Genomic DNA, 17,409 nt, shown 5'->3' with positions numbered 1-17,409 from the left:
CATGTGTTCCAATTTTATATGTAGCCTAATTTTATTGCCAAGTTTCTTACATCAAATTTTTTTCAAAAATTAATGGAGCACTATTCAATCAGGAAATTGCTTATTGATATCACTTTCCTAGATCCTTTCTCTTTTTTTTGTTTCAAGGATAAAGATCTGCATGGCATTGATGATGATACAATGGAAGAACCATTAAGGATGACCTCTGCCAATGCCATTGCTATTGCTCACTCTTTAGTTAAAACATGCCTCTCTCCAATATGTAGGAACTTACATCGATAAACAAGAAAGAAAGTAACGTTTCATGTTCCGTCCAATCTATTTCAATGTGTGCCTTACGATTTGGAAAATTTTGAGTCAATTATCCAAAGCAGTGTTTCCTAATTCTTAAGCCACAAAATATTAAAATAATAATATACACCACATGCATCTTAACAAAAACTTTCATAATAGGGATCAAAGCCTTTCACCCCAAAATTTGAGCTTCTACCGTGGAACATAAAATGGCATGCGAACATCAAACTTCTTCACCCCTCAGAAAAAAAAAAAAACAGTAAAATAGATTAATTATGATTTCATATATAATAGCTTATTTCTGTAGCAACGACCAGAAATTTTACAACGGGGAATTTTTATGACGTGTTTAAAGCTGGGAAAGCGCCTTTTTACTATATAACAAATGCAGAAGCATACAACCCCGAACCAAACTGATAGTCATAATCATGATTGAAAGTCATTTTTATTTTGGATTGTTATACTACTCGTGTTCCATGACTTAAACCTCTGATAAAGAAATAATATGCATTTCTCTTTTTCTTTCACATGACAGGAACCCTCAAAAACAGTAAAATTATGGCGATTAAGAATTGTTTTTTTGTCCATAAAAATCGATAAAAAGCAATTGACTACCACCCCTTACATCATTGTCATTACCGACTTTTATGAAAAAATATTACTTGTCAATCGACAATTGACAGTTTTCAAGCATTACCAATTTGTCGACTTGCTTTCTGATTATCGATTTCAATCGACATGCTGATATTATTCAGAAAAATGAAAATCCATTTCTCGACAATCTCCATTTTCTAATTCACCGTTTTTAAAATCTGTGTTCAAGGTCCGATAGAGTCCGTTTGCCGACATTTTCCACCCCTTCCTAAACTCTACTTTGCTGCATGTGTACTTTCTGAGTCTCTCGCGAACTGACACGTGGCGAGTCCGACAGCCTCTTTCTACGGCAGTCCGTCTCCCTCGGATCCGATGGAGTCCGTTTGCCGATATTTTCCACCCCTTTCACTATACGCAGCGATGTCCGATGGCCTCTTGCCACGGCAACCCGTCTCCTTCGGATCTGATAGAGTCCGTTTGCCGACATTTTCCACCCCTTTCTCTATACTGTACCTTGCTGTGTACTTCTAAGTCTCTCGCGAACTAACACGCGGCGAGTCTGATGGCCTCTTGCCATGGCAACCTGTCTCCATCACATCCGATGGAGTCCGTTTGCCGACATTTTCCGCCTCCTCCTCTACTCTACCTTGGTTTATATTTCCTAAGACTATCATGAGCTAACACGCGGCGAGTCCGATGGCCTCTTGCCATGGTAACCCGTCTCCATCGGATCCAATGGAGTCCGTTTGCCGACATATCGCCGCTTTCACCATTTTACTTTGCTGTATATTTTCTAAGTCTCTCGGGAACTAACACGCGGCGAATCCAATATACTCTCGCCATGGCAACCCGTCTCCATCGGATCCGATTGAGTCCAGCCGTTTGCCGACATGTATTTCCACCCGGTCTACAACTATATACTTTGCTGTATATTCACCCAGTCTCTCGCGAACTGACTTTCGGTGAGTCTGGTTGTTCATGGCCTTCTTCCGTCGGACTCAGTTTGGGTGTATTGGACTACCATCGCTTCAGGAGTTAGTACGTTCTAACAATAGATTTTATAGCGGAGCTCGCAGAGCGTAGCCCCATAACTATACGAAATAGTAGTAACCCATCAAGCCGAAAAAATTTGGTTGTAAGACCCTTCGACCGTACGACCGTACAAGGTGCTATTTTAGCATGCGCGGCTAACTGTACCACGGGCACTATCTTAGTCATTAAGTAATGGAAAGGCGAGGGAGAAGGTAATGCACAGGCGCGATTGCGTGACGATAAAGTGCGCATACTCGAACGTCGAGCTGCGGTGTAGCGTACTACGGGCACATTGCACGAGGGTTTCAAGTGAGTTAGTAGATGAAATTTACCACCCGCGTTTTGAGCTGCAGTGTAGCGTACTACGGGCACATTGCACGAGGGTTTCAAGTGAGTTAGTAGATGAAATTTACCACCCGCGTTTTGAGCGGGAAATCGAACTGGTCAGGATGTAGTTGAATAGTAATTCTCAGTATTTTGCAATTTCTAAACAACTCGTAAGACAATAATACCGGCAGAATTTAAGCTTTGTCAACCGGAGGAAGTTGTCATAATTCAAGTTCGTGGAGAGAGGGTTTTAATTGAAAATAGGCTGGATATAAAGAGACAGAGCGACCAAAGAAAGCAACAAGTAAACAGCGTAGAGCGAGTCCAGAAAATCGCGCAAGAAAGTTACAAAGGACGCCAAAATAGGCAGAATACAGCGAGAGGAACATGAAAGAGAACAATAAAGGACATAAGTAAAAAGGCGAGTTTCTAGCGCAGAGCAACGCGAGAAGGAAATACAAAGTCGGTTCTGAAAACAGACTGAAAAGAGGTCATCAACAAAGAGAAGCGAACTGCAAAGGATCTGCGCAAGAAGAGAAGGTAAGTCGTGTCCTATCTGGGTTTTCTCTTACGCTACGACCCAGAAAAAAATTCCTATTTTTTTTTTACAATCGTCGTTTGATACTAGCTTCAGTTTTGAATTCAACTGATCACGTTTCCGTTTTTGTGTCACAAAACATGGAACCACTTTCTCTCCGCTCGACATCTCGAGGCGTTATGATGAACATACTTACGATACGATATTTTTTCCTTATGCTGGAAACTGAAGAATTAATTTCTAAAATTGTTAGTCTTCACATTTTTCAAGAAGCGTCCGAGCTGTGATCGTGCAATCAAACGGGGTTCTGGGAATTTGACCACAAGCGCGCTGGTAAGCACATGGTTCGCGTAAATAATTGTTGTTTACAGTTATCGAATTCAAGAGCAGTTTTTGAGAGTCTTTTTCTGTAACCTTCCTGGATATTTTCTGTTAAATTCATTGAGGTTTAGTCTCGGAATTTCATAAGTGATTAGGAATTATAGATTCGTATCGGCACCATAATTTAGGGAAATTTTGTCAACATATTAACAGTTTACAATTCGCGAACCATTTCTGTAACCTAATTGGATATCTCTCGGAGTAATTGAGTCACACCCTCGGAATTTCATTAGTAATTAAGAACGACAAATCCGTATATATAGCACAAGTGAAGCACATTTTAAACTTTCATACGATTGTAGGAAACTATACTTAATTAACTCTCGATAAATTGGCCTGACATAACTCGATGATTATTTTATTATTTTGTAGCCCCAAAAGCCCGGCTTGTGACTCTGGAGGTACTGAACATGATATATTTGATACACAAGGCACCCTTCAAATAGGAAGGTTAGAATAAAATTGCTTTTATGACCATATATTGCACTCGGTTAACATATGTAGATAATTACTCAAAAAATTCTTATTATAGCTGTATTCAGAAGCATAGACATGTAGACAATATGCTTCTGCTTTATTTTATTGTAAGGGATTTCTTTTATGTAACATGCATCCATCCTTTAATTTCCTCCCTAACCTTCCTGCAAATAATTGAATTTTATGTTTGAATTCAAGATAAAACAGAAGTCTTGCAGAGTTCTCATTCCAGATGGGATTCAGGTGAGAACATCAGTAAACAAGTTAAAATCATATGCTCCTGAATCTTTAATTTTATTGTCCTGGTTTTTTTTCAGAAACCCTATTTTACATCTCTGTGTGACAGCTAATGATTAAAACCTCAGTGAATAGATATGCTATATTTAAGTAATTTTTAAATTCCATCTTTTTGTTTTTGGCATTTACTATTTTAAAATTTATAAATGGCATTTCCTTTTCGTCCTTGTAAAGAGATATTGCACATTTCTTTAACTAAAATATGAATTATGAAGTCAACTTAATTTCAATGAGTTTGAAAATTCATTCTACATGAGAACACTTTACTGGTGTATACTGTTATATTTATTTGCTGTCTTTCTGTAACACATAATTACCCTATGTGTCTCAACACTTTAACTTCCAAAATTTCATGAGTAATCCTCCTTACTGTCTGCCATACAATTTATGTCATGTTTAATTTGAGAATTTGGAATTGGATCAACCAATAATTCTCAAATTGATATTTGTCTTAATTCTCGTTACTTGTCTGCTCTATGTCATACTAATAGTGTAAGGAGAAATTAAGTCTAGGTTAACAGTGGGACTTAACCCTTTAACTCCCAAGATCTCATTAGTAATTCTCCTTACTATCTCCTATACAGTTCTTATGATGTTAGTTTGGAGGATTTAGTATTGGATCTTCTTATAATCCCCTAACTGATATTTTTCTTAATCTCATCACTTGTCTGCTTGATATTGTTTTGATATTGTAAGGAGAAATTCTTTCTTGGTCACTTATGGGAGTTAAAGGGTTAAAATGGGGGAATTCAACATATTGCTATGATTAAAATATTCTTATGCTTTCAAATGTACCAGTAACAAAAAAATTGTGATGAGAATCTGATGATATGAAACACTTGCAATGGAAAAACCTGTTGCTGGTAGCTTATGTCTTTAATGCTTAAATTTTCATGGGAAATGCTTTTCTTTGAAAGTGGGGATACAGAAGTTTTTTAGGCTGATAGAAGTAAGCTTTTTGTAAGTAATAAAAGGCAAATTGACAATCATACCTTAATGCTTGACATGCTTCACTCATACATGTCAGTTGTATGTACCTGCCTTTGTAGAGGTGTCTTTAAGAGAGTGTCTCTGTGAGAGCGGTCCGGTCGATTTTGCTTGAGACACAGATTTCGCTCGTTTCTCATGTGTTGTAAGACATTCATGTACCTGTACTAAAACCACAACCAGTTTGATCGGATCTCTTTATTTTTCAGAGTTTTACGGAAATTAAATTTCACTCCAGCGAAGGCTTGTCGTGACACTTTTCAAGACTTTAATTTCATACAACTTTGGAGGACAATTTACAAAAAACTACGGAACTCAGCAAAAAACAAATACCTCAGCCATGTATATTAACTCTATCTTATCTATCGAGGCGACTTTCGTAAACATCACGTGTCAATCAAGGAAACAGGAAGACTTGAATGACACCATATTGGTTCGCCTAAATCACACACGCCAAAACCGATCACACCAGAACCTTTTATTTATGCCCCATTGCACAGAATGAACACTATACTTGATTTGATCTTCTACAAAAACATAATTGATTATCAACCGAGCCACATTGTACATATTTCCATCTGTAATTAAAAGCACTTACACAAAGATCTATTTTTTCAAACGTGATGTGTGATTGATCAGTTTTGGCGTGTGTGATTTAGGCGAACCAATATGGTGTCATTCAAGTCTTTTTGTCAAGTCATTCAACATATGAAACTGGGATTATGACTACTTCAAAACACTTTACTATATTCCATATAGGTACTGGTAGGTGTTGTAAAAAAAGTTTGCTTAGCTTTTTCATTAGTACACATTTCTTTTTCTAAGAACCTTGTTTATCCAGCCCCTGCTGAATTCTAATTTTTCAACTAAATTTTATAATTTTTTTTAATATTATTAGATCTCCTAGTATCAGTTAATATTCTTGCATTTAAAATAATTACATCAAATCTTGCAGATGTATGGCAGATTATTTTTGCTCTGAACCTCATAAAATTTTACCATTTGAAGGGACTGGTATTGGCTATAAAAGTATAGTCAAATTAAAGGTTTTTGCACAACCTATGCATCAAGTTTTTGTTATAAAATACTGTATCCTTCTCGAAACTAGTTTATCAGAATACGAATGAGCTACCGGGAACAAGTGTGGCTTTCATGATGATAGTTTCCAGATTTGAAAAAAAGTCACTGCCTGCTAAAATCCTCGTTCCTTTGCCTTGATAGCCCAACCTCATCAAAACATTGCCAACAGGATTGATTAGCAAATTATTGATACAGACAAGAGTGCCTATTCCCACATACATCCTCCTCAATCCTGTTAGCTTACTATGGTCATGCCATTTCAAACATGGTGTATATGCCACAAGTTTTCCGTTTCCCTGACTAATTACTTTGTAAAAGTGTTTACATGTTGAGGAAATGGTTGGGTTGAAATATAATACAAAGACTTGCCAGTAGATAGTTTTATTACAGAGACTTGCCAGTAGATAGTTTTATTACAGTTTTTATTCGGTGTAACGTAAGACTGGAAAATAAACTAATAAGAGCTCTGCTTTTAGGCTTGGCTAAATCTATATATTATTTGATTCACCCCGCTTGAGAGTGGTGGATATACGACATCATTATAAAACCCTTTTGTACGAGTTAGAATTTAATGCAAATTTTGATCTGTGATAGCTTGTTCATGGCGTTTGTCTCCTTTTTTTTCCCGTCATAGACGGACCAATAGACAAAAAGTATTTCGCAACAGATGTGGAGCATTGTTTTTCTTAAAGTAACCGAAAAACTTCACGGTATTAAAATACTTTTTATAATTGCAATTTTATAAAGAAGCAGCTCAAAAATAATTGATGTTAAGAATGGTTATCTCTTTATTAGCTCCCCTAAATGAAAGTTGTCTTAAATCAACTTATGTTTTATCAACCGGCAGCTTAAGCTAGCATGCCATCTATTCGTATGCATAAACGGAAATTATTATTGTTGGTGGGTGTAATTATTTCGTAGGCCTTCAACTTTTGTGGACTAACTCACTCATGTGTTAATAACATGTATTATTATTTTTACAGCACGGAAAACTCCGAGTCAAAGGATTCCTTCTCGGTTTTCTTAGATTGTGAGTTCGAGTTTTGGTAAAGTTGATCGTTAATTGATCAGAAAACCAACGGAGGCTAACGGCCATAGTTTGGTGTTCAACCTACAAAATAACTCTCCCATGCAAAAGCGTCATGCAGACCATCAATTTTGTGTCCAGATATTTGATTTCCAATATTTTAGAAGGAGCGGTGGGGTCAAAAGGCCTGAGTGGGAGACGTTCCTTGGTCATAGTGATGTGCCCTGTGGGCCAGACATTGTACACTCAAGTATCTCTCTGTGCTCATGGAATAATTAATTATTTAGTCTGGAATATACAATAGTCTTAGCTGAAATAAAGTTAGTCAATCGAAGCTTGAAACGTTTTGACATATCGCATTTCGGCGGTGTAAAGAGAAATGTACTCGTACATTCAAGAATATTCCTTTTTTTATTACTTCTTCCTCTTAAATCGTACGCTTCTTCATCCATGCTGATTTATAAATAGGTATGACGTAGTCTAGCCTGTTGTAAACCGAGTTAAGCACGTCTACATAATCAACTCCATCTCTTGCTGGTTGAATTTCGTCTTCAATGCTAGCCTCTCCTTTGTAGTGATATTTGAAAGCCAGGCCCTTAGAAATATTCCGCATTTTTATCGCTGAGCTTTTTCCCTTTAAATTGTCTACTCTGTGCAAAAGTTCTTTCATCGCTGTTGAATGAGGTTTGCGCAAGAGATTATAATCTCTTGGATTATGTCATTTCCGGCTAGCATCGTCCCTATTGAATTCCAAATTATTCGATGTATTTCGATTCAAAATGGTATTCCTTATCTTACGGATGCGGACAAATTTAAACTTCATTTCATGCCCCATCAAGAGCGCTTGAACAGCTCATGGTTTCACGATTTATAACTTGTTTGGAGTTTTTCCTCGATACATTTTCCTTTTTTATCCTTTCTGGAGCTATATACTGATTTTTTTCTTTCCTTTGCTGTCAAGACTTATTTTATATCTTAAGCAATTTTTCGCTATATTTTTAATTCAATCTTGTTGTTCTTTGTGATTCTTTCTGCCTTCAGTGTGTTGCTGATATTGTTGTTGTTGCTTTTCTCTAATTCATTCCTTTTGTTTTTACTATTAATTCACCAGAGATATTCATCAACCTCTCTCTCAAATTCGACTGAGTGTTTCTATCTCCCTTGGAGCAGGACAGATCATCTTCCTCGCCGGAATAAATGCCACAGAATACAAAGTTAGTGTCCTCTCCTATCCATATAATTAATTTACTCTTTCCATCGTAAATATCTTGTCGAAAGGAGCACGTTAAGAATCGTGCGAAAACTCTTTCTTTTCACAGGCTGCCTGTGTTACCATAGCAGCTCTGATGCAGTATTTTTTGATGGCCGCTTTCTGTTGGATGCTGATTGAGGGAATTTATCTCTACATCTTCGTTGTGAAAGTCTACAACATTAACACCAAGATGTGTATGTATCATGTCATCTCATGGGGTAAGTTTATTATTTTAAAACTCGCACTGGTAACTGTAATTATGCATGCTTTAGGATCGCCAAATCTGGTGTTGTCATCCAGCGAATTGCTTCGATTTTCTTCTTTTTCTTTATGGGTAGGTCTTCCAATGATCATGGTGGCCATTTCACTTGGCATCGCTGCTGGGAAAGAGGGGTTACAAAGCTTTACGAGTGATTAAAAGTAAGAGAAAAATTCAACCGTTTCTTCTTGCTCTTCTCCTTATAATTCATTTCATTGCACTCTTTCTTTTGTATTTTTGTATACAGTTTAGAATCGGTATCATTTCATTTTCTGACAATTTGTATTTCTTTCTTGTCTTTTTTCTTCTCGGAGTTTAGTTACTGGCTTTCCTCGACTAACAACCTAATCTGGATATTCGTCGCCTTTGTGGCTTTCATTGAAGTTGTGAGTTTATGATTAGTGTTGGCGATTGTGATTGGTATACCTGGACTACTTGCTGCTAAAGATTTTTTTCTCTGCTCTTTTAAAAGGAAATTAAGTATTTATGAAATGACCTTACACAACATTTACCATTTCCCTTTTCCTACTTACTCACAAAAAACTTTAGACGTTGTTGCTGTTTCCGGGGTTTCTGGTCAATTTTAACCTTGCGATCGCCTTCATATGCAAGTAAAACCTCTCCAACTTTTACTACATGACATTAAAAAAAGAAATTATTCCCTCTCCTTGTTAGTGTTTCCCCACAGTTTCACATTAATATGCCAAGATATGTTTTTCGCGCAAAAATAACTCATTAAGAAAAAAAAACCTTGAAAAAGATGAAAGAAGCTGTAAGAGTAAGAGATATTGAATTTACATAATTTAACGTGAAGCTTCACTTGGCGTGATTCACTCAGTTTAGACAGTTTTGTTCGCGATTTCTTTAGCTCATTGTCAGTGGATCGAAGCTCATAATCTTCCGGGTAAGGGTTCTATTCCCTGTAAATGACTCCTCACCCCACCCTTGTTACCAAACTAGTAACGTTTTTGGCAAGGGTACTCTCCTGCCTTAGATATTCGATAACCATATCTAAATAATTTATTTATTTTTATTGCATTTTTCAGGCCAACATATTGATACTCGCACGAGTCATAAAGGAGATGACCAATTTGTTGCAGCCACAAGGGGAAGACGACCATTCTCAGCAAATACGGTAAGATTGACAACATCACACTATAACAAAATAGTTGAAGAGATTGCCATGTTCTCCTGTAAGGCTGTATTTGCCTAACTTCCTCGCTCCTCAATTGGTAAGGCCTTATGATATCTCATGATGAAAACTCTTTTTCAAAGGAAAATAGAGGAATATTTTCTTTTTAACTTCCAGACTTGGTATCAAAGCATGCGCGGTGATTCCCCTACTAGGCGTCACGTGGCTATTTGGTCTCCTCTCGCCTGTACATAAAGCTTTTGCTTACATCCTCACCATACTCAGCCCTACTCAGGTCAGTGTTCGATGGTAACTGTCAAAAATCATTCAATCTCTGTTATTATTTTACTTTCTAACCAAGTGAGACACCATTACAGTGGTCGCACGATATTTTTCGGAATTTTGAAAACAAGAAGCTCTTAACTATGCAAGAGAAGACAGCCTTCTTTTTCAATTATAAGATAATTATGCGACTTTCCTTTCTTCTTGGAAATCTTAATAGATATGAGACTAATTTGTTTGCATATTGAAAAAAAATATTGATCTTGAAATCATGTTGATGCTGCAGGGTTGCCTGATTTTCGCTCTACACTGCATGCGCAACACTCAGGTAAGAAAAACGTTAAACTGATTATTAACACCATATCATCAACTTTTAGAGTTTCGATAAATATCCGAGTGCTAAGAGCCATATTTCGTGTTACTCGTCTATCTGCAGATCAGAGAGAAATTCAAAAGAAAGATGAATATCGTTTTTCCATCTCCTATAAAGAACAACTCTGCAAGGAAGAGCTCACACGTGAATACAAGTGAGGTTGGGGATGTACGGGCAGCTGAACTGCATTCTTGCGCTGAATTCGAATCGAAATTGCATCATGGGAGAATATTTCAATCAGACCTCTCCTCTCTAAAAATAACAACATGTTGGCTTCCAGGAAAGTGTTAACCTGCCCAAAAGTATCTGAATAAGAAAGTTCATTCATTCTCCTCTATACTTAATTAATTTGAGAAGGGATATATACTTTACAATAATATATTGTAGTTTTTTACCTTTCGGTTAAGCCACTCCAAAACATACAGTGCTTCTCTGTTGTCAAGACCTGAAAATACATTTTATCAGTGAGAATAAATCAAAACAACGCATGAAAGCTAATTTTCATATTACCTCTAGGTTTTTTAACTTAAGGATGACATTTTCTCGCAATTTCTCTGGCTTGGGGTCCATAGTTACGGCCATAATCCTGGAGTTGATATACCTGTAAGGAAATTGTATTTGAGAATGGACCAGAGCCAAGGAAGCAACATCACATACTTTTGGTAGATTTAAGTAAGGTCGAGTGGTCAGAGACAAGCAGGGAGTCTTTCTAAGTTCAGTTTTGTTGAACTTAGATCTCATGTGTTGTCGTGTTATGTGCTTTTGGCGGTAAACAACATGGAGGATATGAAAATAACGTCACCTTTGATTGTCTGTTTCACTCCTGATGTCTTGATCTGTCAGAAGTAGGTCATGCAGATTCTTGTACACAAACGCAACTACCAGTGATCCTTAAACCCCCCCAAGAATCAATAGAAAAAGTTATCAAACAATAACAGCAACTAAAAAACCCCACAAAATTAAAATTTTTATCACGCTCGAGATATGTGACATTGGAAGGATGGCGATTGATTAAAGAAACTAGATTGTATAAACTAATGAAGCACATTTTTATGAGGCTTTATTTCAATACAAAAATTCGATTGGAGCAAGCAAGGTAGTGAAAAGTTGTACAGTTAACAGGCTGGTTAAAACGAACCATTTTCCTGAAAATTTGAAGACGCGATATCGATTCTCGCTTGCCATGGTTCTTCCTCAAAGTGGAAGTCACTCGCATTCTGGCGATGGACTTTTTGAATGACCAAACCTGAATTACCAAAAAAAGAAACGGTCAATGATAAATGAAAGCACTTTCGGTGTAATTTACAATAGCACATCTACACAAACATGCGTTTTACAGTGTACACAAAATATGTCATAATCTTATCGGATGGAAATGTATTTTTTGTATCTTATTTGCCCTTCAACGACTATTCGACAATTTCAACTATTTTAAAATGTTTTATCAATGTAAAACTGATTAAACAGTGAGTAGTGCTACACTGACTCAAATTGTGAAAACTCACTTCGTTCCTTGAACCGTTTCGTTGGAGAATTATAGAGTTCATAGGTAGGTTTTTACGAGCGCGGTAAAAAATCTTGCAATTATATGTATCGCAGACGATAGGCCAATTTTGAGTTCAGTGTATAGTATGAAGTAAGCGGAAAGTATTTGCAAGATTTGTCAATTTCAGTAAGTAAAGTATTACTCATCAATCTATTATTTAAGAAAAGTTTCAATAAACAGGGCGAGAAGAAAGGTTTCACAATTTGAAGGATTCTGATTCTCTCTTGTTGTTCAAGAATACCTTTAATTTCCTTCTTCCCCACAAAAAAACAAAGTATCAAACAAATTGAAAGAATAGATGAATCGATGACATTCAATGATAACATTTCATATAGGTTGGGCTTATAACAACCCATCGGTGAGTCAGGAAGTCAGTACGAAACAGAGGAATATACTTTGAAACTAAACAGGTTTAGAGGCTGCAATCTCACCCATTGTGGGGAAAAGATCCTTTCTGAAGGTCTCGTTTCATTCAGGTGTTGCTTGCTATAATTAAGAGCAAATTTCTCGACGTCCGTTGCCACCTCAAAGATGGATTTTTTCAGTTTTTTAACCTCTTCTATGTCGGCTTTGTTTATTGTGACGTTCTAGATATTTAAGGTGAAATCTTCAAAGACAGTTACAGCCTCCTACAATTACATAAAATATTTCCAGGTCATTAACCAGCCAGTCTCATGTATACAATTCATGTTAAGAATGCAGAAAGAGTCTAGCAAGAGGCCCCAAATGGTGTCCAGGGTATTCATCGACTAAAGAACTCTTAGAAGTAATCAAAGTTAAAAAACCTTTGAGTCATATAAAATTAGATACCTGTATGGAGGTCTTTCTATTAATATTTATTCCGCCAAATTTTGAAATATAATCCTTCGCCTAAAATAAAAAAAAAATAATGTCTCTAACGTTTGTAAACAGAAGAGATCCTGAAAACCGACATGTATAAAGCGGTAAATGACTATTTAAAAAACATACAAGCTTCTCAATTGGCGATAGCGATGGCGGCGGCGGTGGCGGTGGCGATGGCGATGGCGATGGCGATGGCGATGGCGATGGCGATGGCGATGGCGATGGCGATGGCGATGGCGATGGCGATGGCGATGGCGATGGCGATGGCGATGGCGATGGCGATGGCGATGGCGATGGCGATGGCGATGGCGAGAAAAACATTGATTAAGACCACATCATAAAAAAACGCCTGAGTATTGCACAAAAATGCATACAGAAAGCAGGGTAACAAAATGGCCGCTATGAACGATCAAAACTCTCAAATGCACTCATTTTTTTAATTGGTTATAACGAACACTCTTATTGTTTCCATTATATTTTTGTCGTCTTTCGCACACGACTTGTATGGCCGATGCTCAAATAAGGCTGTATGGATGTTAATCGAAAACTAGACGCTAAAATATTTGTAAATGAAATAATAGTGAAATAATGCATCCCTTAATCACTGGTTTAACTTATAATACAAGTACGCATCTTCCCCACTTTTTGTCGTTTCAACTCGCCCCTACGAGGCTTGGAAAATGCCACGCAAATCGCAAAATATGCGCGCGTATTAATTGTTAATTAACCACCGAATATGATGTGTTCATTTCATATTTTATCTTGAACTGTTCCTGATGAATTTACTGCTCCTTTTTTGATTTTTTAGTTTAACCTTGATCGTTTTGCCTTTTTTATTTGAATAATTTGTTGGATTTGTTTTAAGGTGTAACAAGCGAAAATGATAAGGAGGCTCCTTGTTCAGGCCTTGAAATATTTCAATTTCGCGAGAATATTTTCCGAGGCCAGCATCTATCTGAACTTTTGATGTTATGAAATTTCATCGCGTGACTTAAATTTTTCAGTCCAAAAGAAGGTGGCCCATGTTTTCTCTCAAGGAAAAAGAAACGCACAACGCAAAGTGAAACTTGAATTTTTTAGCAAACGTAACAACCTAAGTGAATAGTAAGTGAAAAGGTGACTCCAGCCTTCTTGCATATTTAGTTTTCGTGTTACAACGGTTTTTCTTTCTGGCCGGAACACCCTGAGAATCTTTTATATATAAGGATTGGGTCGCACTTCGGAAAAGGTCTCCAAATTGTATTTACTTTGCGGTTGAAACGTGTCTTCGAGGGACATTTCCAAGTGCACCACCCTAAATTTTGCAATCGAAAAAAGCTTAATTTCAAATCGTCGAAAATATCAAAAGCATGTGCCGCAATGCTTAGGTGAGGCAGATAGATTTTAAAAAAATTCTACTGTCAACACCTGTAAGTGAATCTTGGAAAACACGCGGGAACTTTCGAGATCTTTGACATAAGATAAGGATGGTCGTCAGTTGAAGTATTCTTCACCATTTCATTTTTTTTTTCGCAAACTATGGAAACTCTCTTCAACAGGACACTGATCGCGATATCTTTTCTTCCGAGCTGTGAACATACACTCTAGTTTCTGGTGTAGTTTAGTTCTCATTGTGTCAATACACTGAAAATTGCCTCTTGCCAATGCGACTTTAATCCTTAAAAAGTTTTCCTTTGCGGTTGCGGTTACTCATTTCTGTGGTATTTTATCCCAGAAAAGGGGAAAACTTTATTCGAAGTGCTGTTCAAGGCAAACGTTCAAAAATGAGTTAAGAAATCAATGCTGGTTACATAAATTCTTCACAGGAGAAGACAATTTTCGGACTAACTACAGCAAAGCCGTATCCTGCGAGGCGAAACTTATGTTTCGCTTAATTAAACGACTGTCATGGAACTGCATATTTGTACACGAAACGCATCGATTATTCTTTCAATTCTTATATGAGGATCTCAAAGGGGTTAGCCGTTAGCTGTAAAATGGCCAAAAATTTTGTCGTTAGGGGTAAAAATTGACGCATTCTAACCGTTAGTCGTAAAAAAAATTAGCCGTGAAAGCCATGACCCCATTGCCGGAGACCCTCTTATATAGAGAGCCTTGGTGACTAGTTAGATTGATCAGGTACTCACCAGTTTTTCTTTCTCTATAGGTTTGTGTGCACTGTATCTTGGTGCATTTGAGATGGCACTGATTACCTTCGCAATGGCAGGTCTGTTTGGTAACAAAGTCCTCTTCGTCGCTTATTAGGTTAAATTTTGTGGCGTTGCACGTTTGAGAACGGATGTTCTCTTTGTATTCCCTTTCAATGCATTGATATACCAATGGGCTGTACGTCTGACTACAATTTTGTCCGCAGAGCTTGGTCATGTTATCTTGCCCTATCTCGCAACTGGTTAGGGAACAACTGAGATTGCATATGCCATCAGGGAAAGTGTAATTCTTCTCCCAGCTCTTCTTACCATCTTTAAGTGTGCATGATATTCCAACGTAGTCTCGATAATTGATCTGGGAGGAGTTTTCCCCAATCGCCTAAAAAGATGCAAGACAATATTTCAATAATCTGTTCCTGGTAGTCAGTCAGTCATACGAGGCGAGAAAGAAGCGGTGGATCGAAAAACTTAAGTCACTTTGCGTATCGAACGCGTTCGTTACGCGACCGGATCCAGACCTCCCTCATTTTTCACTCTATCACTGCTATTGCGTCGTCAACTATCGCACTCGGGCTGTTTCACTAAATGAACGTCTAGAAAGGCTTATGTTTCAAAAATTGTAAAAAAAAGATACAAATCAGTGTATGCTGAGCAGCAATACAATGAAAGACAACGATTACTCAACCATACCATAGCAATTTGAAACGATTATGGCAGTTTTTGGCTGCAACACGTAAGAAAAAAAAATACCGTACTCGTGCCACTGAAAAACCGGCCGAATAATTTTTTTAAACACTGATAGTGCATACAACATGAACGTTGAAGAAAGATGGTTCCTCAATGCTAACGTGCTGACATATTTCATTATGGAGCCGAGTTAGTTTTTTTTTTTTCCTCTGTGAGCGATTTGAAGAACTGATTGAAAGAGTGAGTTGTTTATACCTTTGTCCATCAGTTAACCCAAGTGAATTTCCTTCACGTTTGGGAAAATTAAGAAACATTGGGGCACAAATACGCAGTTAACACTTACACTTGGATATAGCTGTCTACTGTGTGTCGTTGTGACACTTTCCATGAGACGAAATCTTTAGAACCTTAAATTAATGTGGTCACTTTACTTCATTTGTACATGTAAAATAGTAAAATATAGAGACATTTTAACTATTTTTCTGTTTCTCGTATATCTGTTATGAATCTTTCCCTAGTAAAAAAATAAGCTCGATATCTCTTCTTAAAGTATAATTTAAAAACGTTTTTAATCGAAATCACTCTCATTAACCTCAGCTTGATAGCAGCGGTTCTATTATTTATGCTGCCGGTTTGTTACTTCTTATTCAACGACTTGTAAATATATCAGAATATAACCCCTCCCTCTTTTGGGCCAAATATTATTTTAAGTGACACATATATACCAGAGAAAAATCGCAACCCACCTCCTCTCACAGATTGCATCATCAAAGTCTGGATAGCTGAAGTACAAATGCGACAAAATAAATTTAGTTTTTTTTTTATTCAGTTTCACTGAAATATACTTTCGTGTCATCAAAATAACCAGTTTGTATCGCAACTACCGATGTTTTAGGGGGCTTACAGTATTCCTTTATCGAATTCAATTTGCTGAATAGAGTGACTGAAGAAGTCTCCTATTTGTAGTTATCTAAGGAAATCCACAGATAAGTACTGCAATAAACTGATGAGAATTTATTGTCAAGTTTTTGTCTGCGCTTCTTGAGTGCTAAGTGCTTTAAAGCAGAAGAGAATACATTCAAGGTTTCTCTATTTGTTTCTCTAGTTGGATTTTGGATTTGCCTACGTGTCGCGGGAAGTTTTCAAGTCGATATGAATCGTTTGCAAATAATAGTCAAGTGCTTGGCTTTCATTGCTTATGATAAACTAACAGAAATATTAAAGGTAATACTTACCAAACGCACAACTTATAAAAAGGGTTTTTGTCATTTTGCAGGATTCAGTTTCCCTCTCCATCAAACCCCAGATATGTATAAGTTGCTGCGAGCAGCTTTCCACGGACGAAAGTTATTGTATTTGGGGGCAGTAAATAAAAGGAAATTTCTTCAAGTATTTAAAAATCTTTGGTAGGAGCTAGAATAAATGCAAATTATAACACTCGGTCGACAGTTCATGACATAAGTCATCTTTTTTTTTTCACTTTTTTCAAAAGATAGACTAATGGACTGAAAGAAACTTGCACCAGGTGTAAAGCATTGGCTTTCTTCACAAGATGGAGAATTTAACAGGACAAAAACACTTTTATTATTTTCAAATTCTACGGAAATGCTGTATTACTCACTGGCGGCTGACGTGTGTGTCCCATCTGTTCTTACAAATAAACGAAAATTACTTTTTAGTTTTCAACCCGCGGATGAAATGCTGCCGATAGGTTTAACCTCGTATGTCATTAATTATTCGCACATGTATTAATTAACATGTATTATTTACAAAACCCCAAGTCAAAGGATGCCTTCTTAAAGCGTGAGTTAAATATAACTTTAATAGGGTTGATCATCAATTGAACAGAAAACC

At 37.0% G+C, this 17,409-nt stretch overlaps 2 protein-coding genes across 2 annotated transcripts in view; one reads left to right on the top strand and one right to left on the bottom strand.

Annotated features, from left to right (window-relative positions):
• The window catches only part of LOC149052134 (replication factor C subunit 1-like), a 231,202-nt gene that overhangs the window by 22,402 nt on the left and 191,391 nt on the right, over window positions 1–17,409 (top strand). The gene's annotated exons all lie outside the window — the stretch shown is intronic.
• LOC149052135 (uncharacterized) overlaps window positions 1–17,409 on the bottom strand; it is a 268,018-nt gene that overhangs the window by 83,631 nt on the left and 166,978 nt on the right. The window contains exon 8 of the mRNA XM_089180305.1: window positions 12,873–13,034. Within this exon, the coding sequence (XP_089036431.1) occupies window positions 12,873–13,034 (162 nt within the window). The remainder of the gene's footprint in view (window positions 1–12,872; window positions 13,035–17,409) is intronic.

This window comes from Pocillopora damicornis, chromosome 1, assembly GCF_964200805.1.
Source record: "Pocillopora damicornis chromosome 1, jaPocDami1.2, whole genome shotgun sequence".
Lineage (NCBI taxonomy): Eukaryota > Metazoa > Cnidaria > Anthozoa > Scleractinia > Pocilloporidae > Pocillopora > Pocillopora damicornis.
The sequence above is the reverse complement of the archived record's forward strand: the minus strand, read 5'-3'. Positions and strand labels throughout refer to the sequence as shown.